The 20,485-nt window shown below is 42.6% G+C and overlaps 2 protein-coding genes across 3 annotated transcripts in view; one reads left to right on the top strand and one right to left on the bottom strand.

Moving 5' to 3' along the window:
* Window positions 1–20,485, top strand: part of mapk8ip2 (mitogen-activated protein kinase 8 interacting protein 2) — a 154,842-nt gene that overhangs the window by 27,090 nt on the left and 107,267 nt on the right. The window lies entirely within an intron of this gene.
* On the bottom strand, window positions 3,289–8,077 carry LOC123728131 (gastricsin-like). The gene is made up of 8 exons (XM_082957264.1): window positions 7,943–8,077; window positions 7,609–7,750; window positions 7,193–7,310; window positions 6,808–6,926; window positions 6,436–6,635; window positions 3,962–4,078; window positions 3,575–3,722; window positions 3,289–3,414 (listed from the first exon to the last, which is right to left on the bottom strand). Exons 1-8 carry the CDS (start codon window positions 7,996–7,998, stop codon window positions 3,307–3,309), a joined length of 1,008 nt encoding a protein of 335 aa, XP_082813390.1. The 5' UTR covers window positions 7,999–8,077; the 3' UTR covers window positions 3,289–3,306.

Here is a 20,485-nt window from a genome sequence, read left to right on the forward strand (position 1 = left end):
ACTGCACACTGCCCTAACCCATCTGGACAAGAGGAATACCTATGTAAGAGTGATCCTCAACACTGGGGCCCCACAAGGGTGCGTTCTCAGCCCTCTGCTGTAGTCCCTGTTCACCCATGACTGCGTGATCATGCACGCCTCCAACTCAATCATCAAGTTTGCAGACGACACTACAGTGGTAGGCTTGATTACCAACAACGACGAGATGGCCTACAGGGAGGAGGTGAGGGCCCTCGGAGTGTGGTGTCAGGAAAATAACCTCACACTCAATGTCAACAAAACAAAGGAGATGATTGTGGACGTCAGGAAACAGCAGAGGAAGCAGTCCCCTATCCACATCGATGGGACAGTAGTGGAGAAGGTGGAAAGTTTTAAGTTCCTTGGTGTACACATCACGGACAAACTGAAATGGTCCACCCACACAGACAGCGTGGTGAAGAAGGCTCAGCAGCGCCTCTTCAACCTCAGGAGGCTGAAGAAATTCGGCTTGTCACCAAAAACACTCACAAACTTTTACAGATGTACAATCGAGAGCATCCTGTTGGGCTGTATCACAGCCTGGTACGGCAACTGCTCCGCCCACAACCGTAAGGCTCTCCAGAGGGTAGTGAGGTCTGCACAACGCATCACCGGGGGCAAACTACCTGCCCTCCAGGACACCTACACCACCCGATGTCACAGGAAGGCCAAAAAGATCATCAAGGACAACAACCACCCGAGCCACTGCCTGTTCACCCCGCTATCATCCAGAAGGCGAGGTCAGTACAGGTGCATCAAAGCGGAGACCGAGAGACTGAAAAACAGCTTCTATCTCAAGGCCATCAGACTGTTAAACAGCCATCACTAACATTGAGTGGCTGCTGCCAACATACTGACTCATCTCTAGCCACTTTAATAATCCAAAAATGTATGTCGTAAATGTATCACTAGCCACTTTAAACAATGCCACTTTATATAATGTTTACATACCCTACATTACTCATCTCATATGTATATACTGTACTCTATACCATCTACTGCATCTTGCCTATGCCGTTCGGCCATCGCTCATTCATATATTTTTATGTACATATTCTTATTCATTCCTTTACACTTGTGTGTATAAGGTAGTTGTTGTGAAATTGTTAGGTTAGATTACTTGTTAGATATTACTGCATGTTTGGAACTAGAAGCACAAGCATTTCGCTACACTCGCATTAACATCTGCTAACCATGTGTATGTGACAAATAAGATTTGATTTGATTTGTTTAGTAGTCTGATGGCCTTGAGATAGAAGCTTTTTTTCAGTCTCTCGGTCCCAGCTTTGATGCACCTGTACTGACCTCGCCTTCTGGAAGGTAGCGGTGTGAACAGGCAGTGGCTCGGGTGGTTGATGTCCTCGACGATCTTTTTGGCCTTCCTGTTCATGCTGTTGAGTGTGTGTGCACACGTGTGTGCGTACATGTGTGAGTGCATGCATGCCTGTGTGTGTGTTTCATGTTTTGGTGAAAATGTGTCACTGTAGAGTCCTGAATATTACACTAATGAGCTTTCATCCTAATCAGACACACATACACGCGCGCGGGCACACACACACACACACACTAACACACACACTAACACACTAACACACACACACACACACACACACACACACACACACACACACACACACACACACACACACACACACACACACACACACACACATACACACACACACATATGCATTCACATTCACTACTGACATGTGGCTTGCCTTAGGCTCACACACAAGGCTTATAGACCAGATTGAGCCATCGAAAATGGCCTCCGTTATCCTAATGTCAGTCAAAATTAGAAACAAACAAAAATACACACATGTACGCACGCACACACACACACACACACACACACACACACACACACACACACACACACACACACACACACACACACACACATACACACACACACACACACACACACACACACACACACACACACACACACACACACACACACACACACACACACACACACACACACACACACCAGCCCCTGACCATGTTACAGAGATAATGAGAGCTTGTTAGGAGAAGTGAAATGTTGAAGCTTTTACTGTCCATTTGACAGTATACACTGCTGCTGCTCTCCTGAGGATACTAAGGACAATGCCATTTAACAGATGGCATATTTGACTCTGTGATATTTAGTTATTTCTATATGTATGATGTGTAGATGGTTGGATATATTTACAGGCTCCAATTGGGTAAGATGCTCTTGTTGTTTTTTGTTGCAGTTTCTGGCAACAGTCAGTGGTGAATGTGAGGTGAGATTTCAGTCTTACAGGCATCATGAGCTTGATGTGTCAGATACAGGGATTCAAAACAAATAGGATTATTGTGCACTTCAACAGTTTATTGAGTCTAAATGGAAGCTAAAGAAACACCAAATACATCCAGTCTTGAGATGAAATGCATTTAAGTGTCAAAAATCATATTTTCATATTTCACTGTGTTTCTGTATGTCATTTTCTTTTTCACTCAACTCAGAATTGCAACTCAGCATCATGATGCAATCAGCAACATGGCTGAACCTGTGTTCACATCCGATGTTGTCTGGGAATTAGGAGGTTGTCATTGCAATGCCAGAGTAGAAAGGAAACAACCTTACAGCTGAACTGAATATATTAGCATCTAACAAAGACCACAGCTTTAACCCAATGACGTCGATGCTTGCTTTAACCCCACTGGACCAAAGCCAAACTGACCCACAGTGGTTGCCAGGGGTAATATGCGTATTATAATGACCAGAGTGGTTGTTATGGGTAATATGTGTTCTAAAATAAGAGAGGTTGCTATGGGTGATTCAGAATTGATGCCTTTGGTGATTGTTGTTCTAGAATGGCCAGAGGTGGAATAGATTCTGTGTGAGGTTTGGGGTGGTAGACTTCTAAGAACTGTCGGTGTCTGTGTTGGCTTGCGGTCATGGTCATGTTGGTCAGGTTTAGGCTGCGGTGGCAAAGCCCACTTGGTTGCCTGTGCGGTCGTAGACGGAGTAGTACTGCATGAGGAATACATCTCCCAAAATCCACAGGGGCTGTCCGTTCTGGGACGGCAGGTAGGTGGGGGTGATCCCCACAGAGCAGACCTGGTTGTTCTGGATAGAGAGGAGAACACGCATGTTGAGTGCAATACACACACACACACAGGCAGATAAACACACATGCACTACTGACACATGGCTTAGGCATGCACATGGCTTATGGACCAGCTTGAGCCATCTAAAATGGCTTTCATTATCCTAACATCAGTCATAGAGGGTAACACACGGACAGACACACACTAACTCACCATCTGGATGTATGTAGATGGCGGCAGGGGGAAGTTGACTCCATTGATGGTGAAGGTGAGAGTAGGCAGGCTGTTGATCTGGTTACAGTTCACTGTGTACTACATCAACAAACAATTCACAGACATGAGTGACACAAAACATCCCATAACTGGTTAACTCTAGTCTGCACTGGTTTCCCCATCCTCTACTTCTGGATTACACTGGTTTATGGTGTCAGTTAGTACTGGTCTGTAATGGTTTATAATGGCTTCCTGCTACCTGTCCATACTGGTCCTGCTGGGCTCCAATGGACTGCATCAGGGTTCCCATGATCTGTCCGGGTGCAGTCAGCATGGAGGTGCCTGTATCCACGATGGCCTGGCAGCCTTGCCCACACCACCCTGTCTCCTGACCGTTGATCTGGAACCTGGAGATTTACAAGGGTTAGTGTCAGTCAGTCAGTCAGTCAGTCAGTCAGTCAGTCAGTCAGTCAGACAGACCGACAGACCGACAGACCGACAGACCGACAGACAGACAGACAGACAGACAGACAGACTAGCATTGACAGCGGCCTTAGACATTTTTCATCCCAGCTTTTGAAGGCTCCTGGTGGTTCTGATGTCAGTGTATGGTTAGGTATGTTTGGTTGGTGTGGTTGATCCTGACCCTTGGATGCCGATCTGCCAGTATGTCTGGGAGGTGACGGGGGTCCAGTAGATCTGACCCTGGTACTTGGTGGTGTCCACTTCTCCAAACGACAGCTCACTGCCCTGCTGACTGTCCCTGCACAGAAAAAGTTTTAAGCCATCTAACAGTTTTACATAGATAGAAGGCGATTGGCAAGAAGATGGTTCACTCACAGAAGACACTTTTCTCCTCAAAAATATTGTTCCTTATATCAGTGATATAGTTTCTGGAGCAGGAGTAATGAATATAACATTGATTATGTACATAAATATGTAAGTACATAATTAAAGTATATTACACGGTCATCTAGAAAACAAACTCATTGGCCTGCAGAAGGTTCTGTGATATCTGTGTGTATTTTATATTGAGGTCTGGTAGTAGTACATTATATGTGTGGTAAGTAAGTAGTGGTAGGGGTACAGATGTCAGATCTTAACTTGATCACTTTTTTGTCACTGATCATTTTCCTGCTGTATCAGGAAATCCAAATGAGCCTTGTGGGTCCCTGAAAAAAGAGCAGTTGTCTTTCTGTCCATGCTGGGGCAGTCGATCAGGGCTTGCTATTTAAATATCAAAATCCTCTCGCTGAAACATTAGGTCTGGGTCAAATTACTGCAACATTCAAATGTACAAACATGTATCTGAAATGCAGTCATACACATCAACAACTGTCCTTTTATATAGCATAACAACACAAGATAGATATTGGTCTCATCTAGGCTATGACATACAAGCTTCAAGTGTATCTTAAGTTCAAAATGTAGTTCAATCGTGGGTTGTGGTAGCGTGGGGTGGTTTAGGGTTGCTGCCGCCAGCTCGCACATATAAGCCTACCATGTTGGCTTTGGTTTAATTCCGGCCCACAACTTTCTGGCACTAATAAGTCAATCCCCCGATATACTAGATTTATTTACACATTTTAAATATGGACAGTCCAGGGATATTTTACCCCCGATCTTGATAAGAAATGACCATATCAGACCCTTTTGGATAACATAAATAGGAAACCAATAAAATTGTAACTATAGGCTACACCAACATTAGTGTCATGTCAATTCCCACAGTGGATACTTTATTTCTATTGTATGGAATGCTTGTCAAATAGATACATCACCCTTAGTCTGCTCAAAAAGTACTCTGTTGTTCTTATTACAATACCAACCAGAGGGTGAACATATCTTGAAACACTTTGGTTGCAAGCAGGACTAAGGTAACGCCGACATCGCCTTTTAGGGAGCGGTAATGAAGTAAGTGTGAAAAGGTGTGAAAACCGCTACTGTTTGTTTCCCTGGCTGAGTTTATGAGCTGATTTGAGCCATCATCTGATTGACAGATGTAGGCCTGCTGTGGAACAATAAACCTTCCTCCGTGTGGATGCTTGTCCGAGTTTTATAGTTAGGCTATGTATAATTTGTGAATATAGTTCTGGTCTTTGGTGTGAATTGGAAGCTTGTATTGTGTGCCTTTAATATTTCGTTTCTTAAAGCTGTCAATATGTTTATGCATTTGAGCCTATCCAAAGACGATTTAGTTGATTAATTTTACTTCTTGAAAACATTTAAATAAATGCAATTAACTTGAGGGTCTAATGTAGTCTCAGGCTGGTCACTAGATCGCTCAGCACAGGGCGCAAACTCATGAGGTTCGGTATGAGCTGCTTAGACCACTGCACTATGGCAGATCACAATGCTCTAGCGAGCATTAAGAATATTATGAATACTGATGATACATAGGCGTGTCATTTTGTATTATTTTGTTTTAAGCCTTCCCCAAACCATAGCCCTAAACTTAACCACTCAGAATGAATTCCTAAACTGTTAACCTTTGAGTTGTTTCTGGTTTAATCATGTAACCACACAAAATGAATGCGTCAAAAATAGACATTGACCCATGAGTCAAAGGGCAGTGGGCCGAATTTGAACCCATGCCGACTCTGACATATATGTGCCGGGGTCAGTGGCTGTAACCGCTGGACCACACAGGAATTGAGGAAAACAATGATTAATTATGCCTATTGCTTTCCTTCAACATATAATAAAACAGTTAATGTAAAACTGATTATCCCTAACGAAAATACATCTACCCCCTACGAATATGCCCGTTTATTATAATCCACATAAGGATTCACACGAGACACGCCGTAGCCTTCACGTAGCCTACATAAGGTAGAATGTAGGTATAGTACTGCTTTGTATACAAACACACTTCCAGCTGCCCACTGGTACAATTCTAAATAATTATTCAGATATTCAAATCCTCCTGCCGCAATATTATTTTCCTGGTATATGTATTGGTAGTGGTATATTTGTGGTAAGTAGTGGTATATTTGTGGTAAGTATTGGTAGTGGTATATTTGTGATAAGTAGTGATATATATGTGGTAAGTAGTGGTAGTGGTATATTTGTGATAAGTAGTGGTATATTTGTGGTATAAGTGATGGCAGGAGTACTGACCTGGTCATGTAGAATGCAAATATGTTAGCCTGCAGAAGGTTCTGAGACATCATGTTGTCCATGACGGGAGTTTCTTGTCCAGCTGAGATGGAAGGGTAGGACAGGCCAAGGATACCATCAAACTGGGCCACAACAAAATTCTGACCTGGCTCGTCAGTGCTCAGACCAATCTCCTGGTTGTTGATGACAATACCACCGACCTAAAGAGGTGTCAAACAACACACACACTCAGCATCATGGAAACACGTTGGTTTTATTAGAATGGAAGTACATGTACTGTTGTGGCTGTATCTGTTGTGGCTTTTTATTGCATGTAGTGAAGAATAACTGTGGTAGAAGTAGTATTTGTAAGGTTGTTATGGTGGAACTCACGTTGACGGTGTCGTATCCGAAGACTCCACTGAGACTGCCAGCTCCGTAGGGCAGGTAGAAAGTTTGCCCATTCGCTGAGTAGGTGGACGACTGCTGGGGGTTGAACTTTGTGTGGGTGTCTGCAGGAGGAAGGGACACAAACAACTTAAAGAGGAAATATACTGTCTACAATTTATTTATCTGGGAAGTGTGTAGAAGTGATAATGGACCTAAATATCTCTAATAGTAGTAGTACTAGTAGAAGTACTGTAGTAGTAGTAGTAGTAAAGGTAGTAGTAGTGGTAGTAGTACAGTTAGTAACATTTATTGTTGAGGAAGTAGCAGTTAATTGATACACATAGTAGGTAGTTGTAATATTGTCATGAAGCTATCCAGCTGTACTCACTGCAGGCCTGAGTGTTGCAGAGTACAGAGTCAACCCACAGGTTGGCAGAGCCAGTGTCAAACAACACCTGGAAGGACTGGGGGGGAGTACCGATGGTGATGGCTCCATAGTAAGTGGTCTGGAAAACACAACAGGGATAATACAGTTGACAAAAGATAGAGGTGCTGCTAATACATTCAGACAACAACGCATCAGATCTAGAGTGGTTGGCTTGGTTTAGACTCTACTTCATGGAGTTAGACGTTATCGTGACATTGTTGTTATCTAGTTAGACCTAGAATTCACATTTTATACATTAGCCTACATCAGAATTTCATTCTGGAATATGAAAATAGATTACTGTGGACAGATATAGACAGGACATTGAGTAACATTCTAGATAGACCATAAGCTTGGGTTTTAGAGCATGTACGTACGTCAGCGTAGTTGTTGATGTACATGGTGGTGGAGCCAGCGAACTCGTCAGGAAAGTATTTGAGAGCGGGGTCTTGGTAGGGCAGGCGTTCTCCCTTCTCCATCATTCTCTCACGGATTGACTTATGCTTCACCAGAGGGATCCTAGGGTAACAAGAACACAGATGCACTCAGATATGAAGTCGAACTTTGCAAATGCAAATAGGGGTAGAGAGAGCGATAAGGAGTTATCATTGACTATGAGAGATGAGAAAAGAAAATTGTGTTTTAGGGAGAATTTAATGAAAAAGAGCAACTGGAGTGAAAATGTGAAAAAGAAATAAAGTGAGTACTAACCTGTGGATTCCCTCAGCGAGCACAGCACATACCAGCACAATAACGAGACACTTCATGGTCACTCCTGAAATCACAACCAGTGGTAGATACACCTTAGCTTGGGTCAGGACTGATCTTATATACTGTACCAAACATACATATGTGCACACATGAATGCAAGCGGGTGTGATATGGGTACGCGTGAGTGTGTGTGTACACATCCCTTATCAGACTTAAGTAGGTGACTATCAGCTCCTTTTTCCCCTGACTCCACATTCTCTATTCAGTGTGCAGGCAAGCCCCTACTCCCCTGTACCGATAGCAGCGCTAACCAAAACACTACTATTAGTTTACTGAACCTTTATAAGGGAGATGACCAGATTAGATAAGATCCAGGGCTCTATTTTAACAAACCGAAGGCAATGGTAAATCTTTTCGCTTACGGTAGCGCTATAGGTTCAGCACTGTCAGAAGTGTTTTTGCTATTTTCAAAACCACAGTTATGAGAAATCTCCAGACACAAACATTGGCAGTAGAATGGCCTTTACTGAAGAGCTCAGTGACTTGACATGAAAATGTTTTTGTGGGTGTAGCGAAATGCTTGTGTTCCTAGCTCCAACAGTGCAGAAGTATCTAACAGATCACAACATTACAAACTAATCTAAAAGTATAAGAAAATGGAATTAAGAAATATATAAATATTAGATTGATCAATGTCGGAGTGGCATTGACTAAAATACAATAGAATTGAATACAGTATATACATATGAGATGAGTAAATCAAAACAAATCAAAAACAATTGGTCACATACACATGGTTAGCAGATGTTAATGCGAGTGTAGCGAAATGCCTGTGCTTCTAGTTCTGACCATGCAGTAATATCTAACAAGTAATCTAACAATTTCACAACAACAAAGGAATAAATAAGAATATGTACATAATAATATATGGATGAGCGATGGCCGAACGGCATTGGCAAGATGCAGTTGATGGTATAGAGTACAGTATATACATATGAGATGAGTAATGTAGGGTATGTAAACATTATATATAATGGCATTGTTTAATTTTAATTATTAAAGTGGCTAGAGATTTGAGTCAGTATGTTGGCAGCAGCCGCTCAATGTTAGTGATGGCTGTTTAACAGTCTGATGGCCTTGAGATAGTAGCTGTTTTTCAGTCTCTCGGTCCCAGATTTGATTCACCTGTACTGACCACACCTTCTGGATGATAGCAGGGTGAACAGGCCATGGCTCCGGTGGTTGTTGTCCTTGATGATCTTGTCACGTCCTGACCAGTGAAAAGGGTCATTTGCCATAGTAGAATGGTAAGGGTGTGGCAGGGGAGTTGTTTTGTGTGTTTTGGGGTTTTGTGTTTCTAGGGGAATTTGTTCTAGTTTTCTATTTCTATGTTTCGTTTTCCATGTTCGGCCGAGTATGGTTTCCAATCAGAGGCAGGTGTCTTTCGTTGTCTCTGATTGGAAGCCATACTTAGGCAGCCTGTTTTCCTTTGGGTTTTGTGGGTGGTTGCTTTCTGTTTAGTATGTTAGGATACCTGACAGAACTGTTTGGCTGTCGTTTGTTTTTCTTTGTGAAGTGCTTTCATTCAAAATAAAGATGAGCACTCAACACGCTGTGCCTTGGTCTATTCACTACGACGCCTGTGACAGATCTTTTTGGCCTTCCCGTAACATCTCCTGCTGTAGGTGTCCTGGAGGGCAGGTAGTTTGCCCCCGGTGATGTGTTGCGCAGACCTTACTACCCTCTGGAGAGCCCTGCGGTTCCGGGCGGTGCAGTTGCAATAGCAGGCTGTGATACAGCCTAACAGGATGCTCTCAATGTGCATCTGTAAAGGTTTGTGAGGGTTTTAGGGGTCAAGCCATATTTATTCAGCCTCCAGAGGTTGAAGAGGCGCTGCTGAGCCTTCTTCACCACACTGTCTCTGTGGGTGGACCATTTCAGAACGTCATTGATGTGTACGCCGAGGAACATGAAGCTTTCCTCCTTCTCCACTGCTGTCCCATCGATGTGGATAGGGGCGTGCTCCCTCTGCTGTTTCCTGAAGTCCACGATCAGCTCCTTTGTATTGTTGACGTTGAGTATGAGGTTATTTTCCTGGCACCACTCTGCCAGGGCCCTCACCTCCTCCCTGTAGGCTGTCTCGTCATTGTTGATAATCAGGCCTACTACTTTTGTGTCGTCTGCAAACTTGATGATTGAGTTGGAGGCGAGCGTGGCCACACAGTCATTGGTAAACAGGGAGTACAGGAGGGGGCTGAGCATGCACCCGTGTTGGGTCCCTGTGTTGAGGATCAGCGAAGTGGAGGTGTTGTTTCCTACCTTCACCACCTGGGGCCGGCCCATCCTGAAGTCCAGGACCTAGTTGCACAGTGCGGGGTTCAGACCCAGGGCCCCGAGCTTAATGATAAGCTTGGATCGTACTATGGTGTTGAAGGCAGAACTATAGTCAATGAACAGCATTCTTACATAGATATTCCTCTTGTCCAGATGGGATAGGGCAGTGTGCATTGTGATGGTGATTGCATCATCTGTGGATCTATTGGGGTGGTAAGCAATTTGACATGGGTCAATGGTGTCAGGTAAGGTAGAGGTGATATGATCCTTAACTAGTCTCTCAAAGCACTTCATGATGACAGAAGTGAGTGCTAAAAGGCGATAGTCATTTAATTCAGTTGCCTTTGCTTTCTTGGGTACAGGAACAGTGGTGGACATCTTGAAGCAAGTGGGGACATCAGACTGGGATAGGGAGAGATTGAATATATCCGTAAACACTCCAGCCAGCTGATCTATGTATGCTCTGAGGACATGGCTAGGGATTCCTTTCTGGGCCGGCAGCCTTGCGAGAGTTAAAACGCTTAAATGTCTTACTCACGTCAGCCACGGGGAAGCAGAGCCCACAGTCCTCGGTAGTGGGCCGCGTCGGTGGCACAGTGTTATCCTCAAAGCGGGCGAAGAAGGTGTTTAGCTTTTCCGGAGGAAAGACGTCGGTGTCCGCAATATGGCTGGTTTTCCCTTTGTAATCTGTGATTGTCTGTAGACCCTGCCACATACGTCTCGTGTCTGAGCCGTTGAATTGCCGTTGATTTGCTTTGTTAAAATCCCCAGCTACAATAAATGCGGTCTCAGGATATGTGGTTTCCAGTTTGCATAAAGTCCAGTGTAGTTCTTGGCGGGCCGTCGTGGTATCGGCTTGAGGGGGAATATACATGGCTGTGACTATAACCGAAGAGAATTCTCTTGGGAGGTAATATGGTCGGCGTTTGATTGTGAGGTATTTTAGGTCGGGTGAACAAAAGGACTTCAGTATATGTATGTTATCACAATCACACCATGAATCGTTAATCATGAAACATACACCCCCGCCTTTCTTCTTCCCGGAGAGTTCTTTATTCCTGTCTGCGCAATGTACTGAGAAGCCAGCTGGCTGTATGGATGGGGAGTATATCCCGAGAGAGCCATGTTTCCGTGAAACAGAGTATGTTACAATCCCTGATGTCTCTCTGTAAGGAGATCCTTGCCATGAGCTCATCTACTTCATTATCCAGAGACTGAATATTAGCAAGTAATAAACTCGGAAGCGGTGGATGGTTGTGCACGCCTCCTGAGTCAGACTTGAAGTCCGCTCCGAATACCTCTTCTCCGCCGGTGGTGTGTTGGAGCAGCCTCAAACAGCTCAAATAAGCAAAAAGAAACGACAGTCCATCAATACTTTAGGACAAGATCGTCAGTCAATCCAAAACATTTCAACATTTCAAGTTTCTTCAAGTGTAGTTGTAAAAACCATCAAGCGCCTAGCGCTGTTAAACAGCCATCAATAACACAGAGATGCTGCTACCTACATACAGACTCGAATCATTGGCTACTTTAATAAATGGATCACTGGTCACTTTAAATAATGCCACTTTAGTGATGTTTACATATCTTACATTTCTCATTTCATATGTATATACTGTACTCAATACCATCTACTGCATCTTGCCTATGCCGTTCGGCCATCGCTCATTCATATATTTTTATGTACATATTCTTATTCATTCCTTTACACTTGGGTGTATAAGGTAGTTGTAATGTTTACATAGCTTACATTTCTCATTTCATATGTATATACTGTACTCTATACCATCTACTGCATCTTGCCTATGCCGCTCTGTCATCGCTCATCCATATATTTATATGTACATATTATTTATTTATATATATATATATATATTTTTTACTTCATTTATAGATTTTCAGATATAACAACTAACACAGTGCAAACCCAACCCCTCATTCTCTCATCCATCCATCCCCTACACTCCCTCCCTCCTATCTTCCACTCCCTCACTTTCTCCCACCCTCCACTCCCTCCCTCTAAACCACCCACCCACCGATGCATCTATAAAAGTAAGTTAAATAAGAAAGAAAAACAGAAACAAACAGTAATAGAAAAAAACAATGGATAAAAAAGTTCAAAAAAAATTCTTATCAGCACAAATGGCCACTAGAACAGACATTACTGCTTACCAAACTATACAAGTTCCACTAAGTAAAAGACAGGCTCTCCACATATTGTATTAATGGGGACCAGGTTAAATCAAACTTTTGTCGGGACCCATGCACAGTGTACCTAACCTTCTCCACAGGCAGAGATGACATCACCTCCTTTGCCCACTGCATAAAGGAGGGCGGCTTTGCAGACTTCCAGTCTACCACGCCTGATGCATTCTGGTCAAAGGGAAGTACCCCAAAAATGTCAGTGACCGGGTTGGGGCTAACAGTTGTATTACACATATTTTGAGAATACCTAAAAAATGGGGTCCCAGGGGCCACTCAAAAATTGGCATGACCAAAACATCTGTCCCACAGTCGCTGGACATCTCAAACACTTGTGGTCAACATTTGGGTATATTTTCGCCAATCTGTCATTTGAGTAATGGAGACGGTGCAAAACCTTAAACTGAATGAACCCATGCCTTATGCAAAATGATGATGTGTTTATACGCTCAATACTTGTGTGGATACGCTCAATGTTGCCATATATCATCGGGTAGCTCGCCACCTATGTCTTGCTCCTATGCAGATTTTGTATTTGCAAAGGAAGGCGGATTAATGTCCTGTATTATACTGTATAATCTGGAGATTGTGCCCTTCAGATAAGGGTTAAGATCTAAGCACCTCTCGACTGGACACTTAGCGGGCTCGAGTGGAAATGAAGTGAAATGTTTTTTGGCTAAGCTGCGAGTTTGCAGGTATCTAAAAAAGTGGGTATTGGGAATATTATTGTCAACCCTCAGAGTATCAAATGAGACGAATGTGTTATCAATAAATAGGTCACAAAAAACACCAGACCGTTCCTAGGCCAGAACTGGAATGCCGTGTCAATCTGTGACGCTGGGAAGAGATGATTAGATGTTAATGGAGAGAAGCCGCTTGCTTGTTTAAGGCTAAAGTGACTTCGGAATTGGGACCAGATTTGAAAGGAGTTCTTAACAATGGGTTTCAGAACATGGGTGCCAAGGTTCATGGGCAGTGGGGAGCACAGGAGCGAGACAGGAGAAGTTGGAAGGCTTGACCGTAACTCCATGATGGCCCAAGTTGGTCCATCCTGGTTTTCAAATGTAGAAACCCAATAACCCAACACATTTAGATATATTTGCTGACCGGTAGCAGTGTAAAAAATTAGGAAGGCCTGTGGGTTTAGGTCTATCTAGATATACCTTTCTCATTCGTGTATTTGACTTATTACAAATGAAGTTGGAAATGTAGCTGTCCAGTTGTTTGAACATTGACTTTGGCAGAAAAATGGGAATCATTTGGAAAAGTAGAAAAACCTAGGTAGTATAGTCTTAACAGAATTATTGCGACCTGTTAGTGAAATGGGAAGAGACGGCCACCTTATGAAATCCTGCTTAGTGCGCTCCAGGAGTGTTTTGAAGTTATGTTTAAACAGAGCCTTAAATGAGCGTGTGACCTTTAATCCCAAATAAGTAAAGACCTGATGCTCTACCTTAAATGGGAAATTGGCATACCCAATTCCTTCTGCTAACTGATTAATGGGGAGGAACACGCTTTTTGTTAGGTTTAACTTATAACAAGAGAATGTCCCAAAATCTTGTAGCATGTCAAAGAGATAGGGTATGGACTCGACAGGGTTAGAGATGTATAAAAGAAGATTGTCTGCATATAAGGACACCTTGTGAGTTAATATTCTCTTAATCCTCTCCTCCATGCGCAGGGCGATAGCAAGAGGCTCAATAGCCATATCAAATAGGAAAGGGGATAAACAGAAACCCTGCCTGGCCCTAGTGTGGAGAGGGAAGTACAGTTGAAGTCGGAAGTTTACATACACCTTAGCCAAATACATTTAAACTCAGTGTTTCACCATTCCTGACATTTAATCCTAGTAAAAATTCCCTGTCCTAGGTCAGTTAGGATCACCACTTTATTTTAAGATTGTGAAATGTCAGAATAATAGTAGAGAGAATGATTTATTTCAGCTTTTATTTCTTTCATCACATTCCCATTGGGTCAGAAGTTTATATACACTCAATTAGTATTTGGTAGCATTGCCTTTAAATTGTTTAACTTGGGTCAGGTAGCCTTCCACAAGCTTCCCACAATAAGTTGGGTGAATTTTGGCCCATTCCTCCTGACAGAGCTGGTGTAACTGAGTCAGGTTTGTAGGCCTCCTTGTTTGCACAGGGTTTTTCAGTTCTGTCCACAAACTTTCCATAGGATTGAGGTCAGGGCTTTGTGATGGCCACTCCAATACGTTGACTTTGTTGTCCTTAAGTCATTTTGCCACAACTTTGGAAGTATGCTTGGGGTCATTGTCCATTTGGAAGACCCATTTGCGACCAAGCTTTAACTTCCTGACTGATGTCTTGAGATGTTGCTTCAAAATATCCACATAATTTTCCTGCCTCCTGATGCCATCTATTTTGTGAAGTGCACCAGTCGCTCCGGCAGCAAAGCACCCCCACAACATGATGCTGCCACCCCCGTGCTTCACGGTTGGGATGGTGTTCTTCGGCTTGCAAGCCTCCCCCTTTTTCCACCAAATATAACGATGGTCATTATGGCCAAACAGTTCTATTTTTGTTTTATCAGACCAGAGGACATTTCTCCAAAAAGTACGATCTTTGTCCCCATGTGCAGTTGCAAACCGTAGTCTGGCTTTTTTATGGCGGTTTTGGAGCAGTGGCTTACTGTGGATATAGATACTTTTGTACCTGTTTCCTCCAGCATCTTCACAGGGTCCTTTGCTGTTGTTCTGGGATTGATTTGCACTTTTCGCACCAAAGTACGTTCATCTCTAGGAGACAGAACGTGTCTCCTTCCTGAGTGGTATGACGGCTGCGTGGTCCCATGTTGTTTATACTTGCATACTATTGTTTGTACAGATGAACGTTGTACCTTTAGGCATTTGGAAATTGCTCCCAAGGACGAACCAGGCTTGTGGAGGTCTACAATAATTTTTCTGAGGTCTTGGCTGATTTCTTTTGATTTTCCCATGATGTCAAGCAAAGAAGCACTGAGTTTGAAGGTAGGCCTTGAAATACATCCACAGGTACACATCCAATTGACTCAAATGATGTCAATTAGCCCATCAGAAGCTTCTAAAGCCATGACATCATTTTCTGGAATTTTCCAAGCTGTTTAAAGTCACATTCAACTTAGTGTATGTAAACGTCTGACCCACTGGAATTGTGATACAGTGAATTATAAGTGAAATAATCTGTCTGTAAGCAATTGTTGGAAAAAATTACTTGTGTCATGCACAAAGTAGATGTCCTGACCGACTTGCCAAAACAATAGTTTGTTAACAACAAATTTGTGGAGTGGTTGAAAAAGGAGTTTTAATGACTTCAACCTAAGTGTATGTAAACTTCCGACTTCAACAGTATTTGGGCTGAAATCTGAGGTGCAGTTAACTCTAATGAACTTATCCTCTGCAGCAGAGGTAACTCTGGGTCTTCCTTTCCTGTGGCGGTCCTCATGAGAACCAGTTTCATCAAATCAAATTCTATTGGTCACATAGACATGGTTAGCAGATGTTAATTTGAGTGTAGCGAAATGCTTGTGATTCTTGTTCCGACAGTGCAGTAATATCTAACAAGTAATCTAACAATTCCACAACAGCTACCTAATACACACAAATCTAAAGGGATGGAATAAGAATATGTGCATATGGAGGGCGCTGGTGCGCAGCAACATGTGAAGACGCCTTTTCTCGGTGCTCCTATTATCCAGGGTGAACAATTTACTATTAATACTTGACCAACACCTCCCCACCGTGTTGATTTTGTAACATTTCATTTGGAATCGAACCCAATTTAATAACCTGGCTTTTTTTTCCAGAAAATGTTGGCCTGTTAATCATAAAATGTTGAGACAACAACGGCCGCTGGCCACAAAAGAGCAGGCCTCTGCTGAAGCCTCGGGCTCACCTGACACGGACTCTGATCCCCCGACCTAGCCATGGTAATGGCGGCTATCATTAAATCTGAACAGACTGTGCTGGCTAAGGTGGAGTCATTGTCCACTGACCTACTCGCCAAATAGCTATTGTCTTGGGCCAAAATCCACCCAACTTATTGTGGGAAGCTTGTGGAAGGCTACCTGAAACGTTTGACCCAAGGTAAACATTTTAAAGGCAATGCCAATCAAAGACTAATTGAGTGTATGTAAACTTCTGACCCAATGGGAATGTGATGAAAGAAATAAAAGCTGAAATAAATCATTCTCTCTACTATTATTCTGACATTTCAGAATCTTAAAATAAAGTAGGACTAAGGGCCCTTCGACCTGAGGCATGGATGTTTTTCCTATCCATTGAACACAGTTTATTATATAGTATACAGTAACCCTACAATAGGCCTAGTTATAACAAACATGTAGCCAATCTAGTTTTTGTTATTGACTTTAACATGGAAATATTTGTCTACACATATTGCATTCACATTTTTAAATGCACTGCATATTCGAGGCAAGAACAATTGGACAATGCCCAAACGTTAAACTCTATTATAGTAATATTAGCCTACTATCACCATGTATATGGCCTGTTAGTGACCTTGCCATTTGAAAGGTAAACAAACCGGTCAATAGCCGAGGCTACCAAGGACAGCGATCAGAAAAATGATGTCCAATATAAAGAAAAAACATGTTGCTCATTATATTTGAATAAGACATTGGTTATAGGCTACTGATTAGGCTACTGTGCGCCTCCTCTAGCATAATCGATGCCATAACCAACTGCGGTATTGCCAAGACCAGCGACCAGTGAGTATTAAATATCACCAGTATCGCTGCTGGAAATTGGCACTTTGGCACACGTTTTTAAAGACACACCTACAATATTTCCACCCCTCCCACCTCAGCACAAGCGAGTTAACATAAGACAGGTAAATTACTGGCGCCAGTGTTACAAAATAGCAGAGCGCTGGCTTTTACAAGTCGAAATTGCCTAAGAGCGTGTGTTTGACACAAGAGCCACTTTAATACCAGCCGAAAATAGAGTCCACAGTGTTATTACTAATGGTATGTAGAAATACGATGTGAGCTGAAGTTTAGTCAACATGGGTGAAATACTGTATACATACTGTATGTTTTAACAGACATCACACCAGAATTATACTATAATTCAGGAGCCATCAACTAAATAAACATTTGAAAAGATGTAGCAACATTTTGGTGTGTGAAAGATGAGAGGTAGAGAGAGATGATAAAGAAAGAGAGAGATGAAAGAGAGAGATGAAAGAGAGAGGAGATAAAGCGTTTGCACAGTTTCGCCTGTCTCTTAATTAAAAGTAAATGTATTCGCAGTGGTGTAAAGTACTTAAGTAAAAGTACTTTAAAGTGCTACTTAAGTAGTCTTTTTGAGGTATCTGTACTTGACTCACTATTTATATTTCTGTCAACTTTTACTTCACTACATTCCTAAAGAAAATGTACTTTTTACTCTATACATTTTCCCTGACATCCAAAAGTACTCATTACATTTTTAATACTTAGCAGGACATGAAAATGGTCCAATTTACACACTTATCAAGAGAACATCTGTGGTCATCCCTACTGCCTCTGATCTGACGGACTCTTTAAATGCTTAGTTTGTAAATGATGGCTGAGTGTTGGAGTGTGCCGCTGGTTATCCGTAAATACGAAAGACACAAAAATAGTTCCGTCTGATTTTCCTAATTTAAGGAATTTGAAATTATTTAGTCTTTTACTTTTGCTGTAGCTCAGTTGGTAGCGCATGGCACTTGCAACGTGAAGGTTGTGGGTTCTATTCCCATGAAGGAGCTCTATGAAATAAAGTATGAAAATGTATGCACTCATTACTGTAAATTGCTGCTAAATGACTGTAATCAAATCTAATCTTTTGATACTTAAGCATATTCTAGAAAGTACATTTACTTTTGATACTTAAATTTATTAAAACCAAATCCTTTTAGACTTTAACTCAAGCAGTATTTTACTGGGTAACTTAGATTTACTTGAGTCATTTCCCATTTTCTACTTTTACTCAAGTATGACTTTTGAGTACTTCTTCAACTGTGTATTTGTTTCAAAATGGCTCAAAAAATCTTCTTTACACTCTCTTTGGATAATTCATTCCAATCATTTTAAAGTTAACAGCAGGTATTGTCCATTGTTTTGGCTGTGTCATTGGAATCCCCTAGCTACTGCATAATAAGCACTTAGTGTTAATCAGTAATACAGATATAAAGCACAATACACTGAGATATGAACACCTCTCAAAGGTCATGAATAACAATGTGCTGGAAAATACTTCTCCAGATATTTACCAAGTTGTCTATTTTAATATTAACATAATTGGAGATAGTTTCTACACACACTGATACAGAAACAACAGTCCTGTAAAGAGCGCTCACAAAGGCCTGAATAGTTTATTTTCACACAGCACTTCATATTTGATGACATACCAAATTCTGTCCTGCTGGTCAGGAGCTGTGTGTGTGTGTGTGTGTGGTGCGTGTGATTTGGTGTGTGTGTGTGGTGTGTGTGTGTGTGTGTGTGTGTGTGTGTGTGTGTGTGTGTGTGTGTGTGTGTGTGTGTGTGTGTGTGTGTGTGTGAACTAGTCATGATTGTTGATTTAGCACTGATTTTATTACTGATTGAGCTTTGATAAGGTATGCAGTTCTGCCCTGATTTAGACAGTTATCTAGCTTCACATTTCTACCCCCGATGTATTTTCTGACCTACCCTACTTCACAGTGGCTCTGTATACATCTGTACTAGGCCCTGTCTGGACTGTCCTGTCCTCACTAGAAAACCTGCAATGCAGCATTTCCCTCTGAGCCTCACACAGTCTCTTACTAATGGAGTAGAGGGCTGAGTAGAGAGCTGAGCCTCTGTTGGAACTAATGGACCACAGATATACAGATGTTTTATAGAAACTAAAAAAACAGGATGATGAAGTCATTTAAGCACTGTTATGTCTGTAAACTGGGGACCTGATAAAATAGAGAATAGTGCTGAACTCCTCTGTCTGCTTAGAGAGCAAAGCAAAATATGGAGGGTGTGTGAGTTCTTGTGTCTTGTGTGGTGAATGAGGCACAGACCCAGACAGACAGTGACAGGCCATATCTCAGAGCAGGCTTCCCCAGGGTCGGAGCAATCTGTGTGGACATGAGTCAGAGAGATGCTCCCCTTTGAAGGGAGGAGGGGTCAGGTACATGAGGACTGGGGGTGAAATCACAAACTGGTGTGTGTGTGTCACAAATGTGTGTGTGTCTCTGCTATCTCTGCTCCTGATAATCAGTTTAAGCCAGTGTATGATGGTGTGTGTGTGTGACTGTGTGTGACTGTGTGTGTGTGTGTGTGTGTGTGTGTGTGTGTGTGTGTGTGTGTGGTGTGTGTGTGTGTGTGTGTGTGTGTGTGTGTGTGTGTGTGTGTGTGTGTGTGTGTGTGTGTGGAAACAAACAAAAACATGCACACACACCAGCCCCTGAAATGAAATGTTGAAGCTTTCATTAAAGGATACTTAGGACTTAACAGATGGTGTAACGATTGCTTCCAACTCACACCCTCAAACACGTAGATCCCCTGAATGCAGCTCACTCTCCAAATCCCAATCACCTGAATTCTAATCACCTGGACCCAGCTACCTGCCTCCTCCTATGTATGACCTTCTGCCTGACCCTGGACCCAGCTACCTGCCTCCTCCTGTGTATGACCTTCTGCCTGCCCCTGGACCCAGCTACCTGCCTCCTCCTGTGTATGACCTTCTGCCTGCCCCTGAACCCAGCTACCTGCCTCCTCCTGTGTATGATATTCTGCCTGCCCCTGGACCCAGCTACCTGCCTCCTCCTGTGTATGACCTTCTGCCTGCCCCTGAACCCAGCTACCTGCCTCCTCCTGTGTATGATCTTCTGCCTGCCCCTGGACCCAGCTACCTGCCTCCTCCTGTGGTCCTTTACAATAAACACCTGCTGCGCCCTGCGCTTGAAACCAGCTCTCTGTCTCCCCTTGTGTTCATTACAGATGGCATATTTGACTCTGTGATATTTAGTTATTACTGCCATTATGTAATAA

Source organism: Salmo salar, chromosome 10 (assembly GCF_965601325.2).
Source record: "Salmo salar chromosome 10, fSalSal1, whole genome shotgun sequence".
Classification (NCBI taxonomy): domain Eukaryota; kingdom Metazoa; phylum Chordata; class Actinopteri; order Salmoniformes; family Salmonidae; genus Salmo; species Salmo salar.

Bases quoted from the DNA above. Each gene is read 5' to 3' on its own strand.
- LOC123728131 (XM_082957264.1), bottom strand. From the start codon at position 7,998: ATGAAGTGTCTCGTTATTGTGCTGGTATGTGCTGTGCTCGCTGAGGGA. The intron at 7,751-7,942 runs GTTAGTACTCAC...TTGTTACCCTAG, and splicing joins CTCGCTGAGGGAATCCACAG to GATCCCTCTGGTGAAGCATA. The intron at 3,415-3,574 runs GTAGCAGGAAGC...TTGTTGATGTAG, and splicing joins AGCAGGACCAGTATGGACAG to TACACAGTGAACTGTAACCA.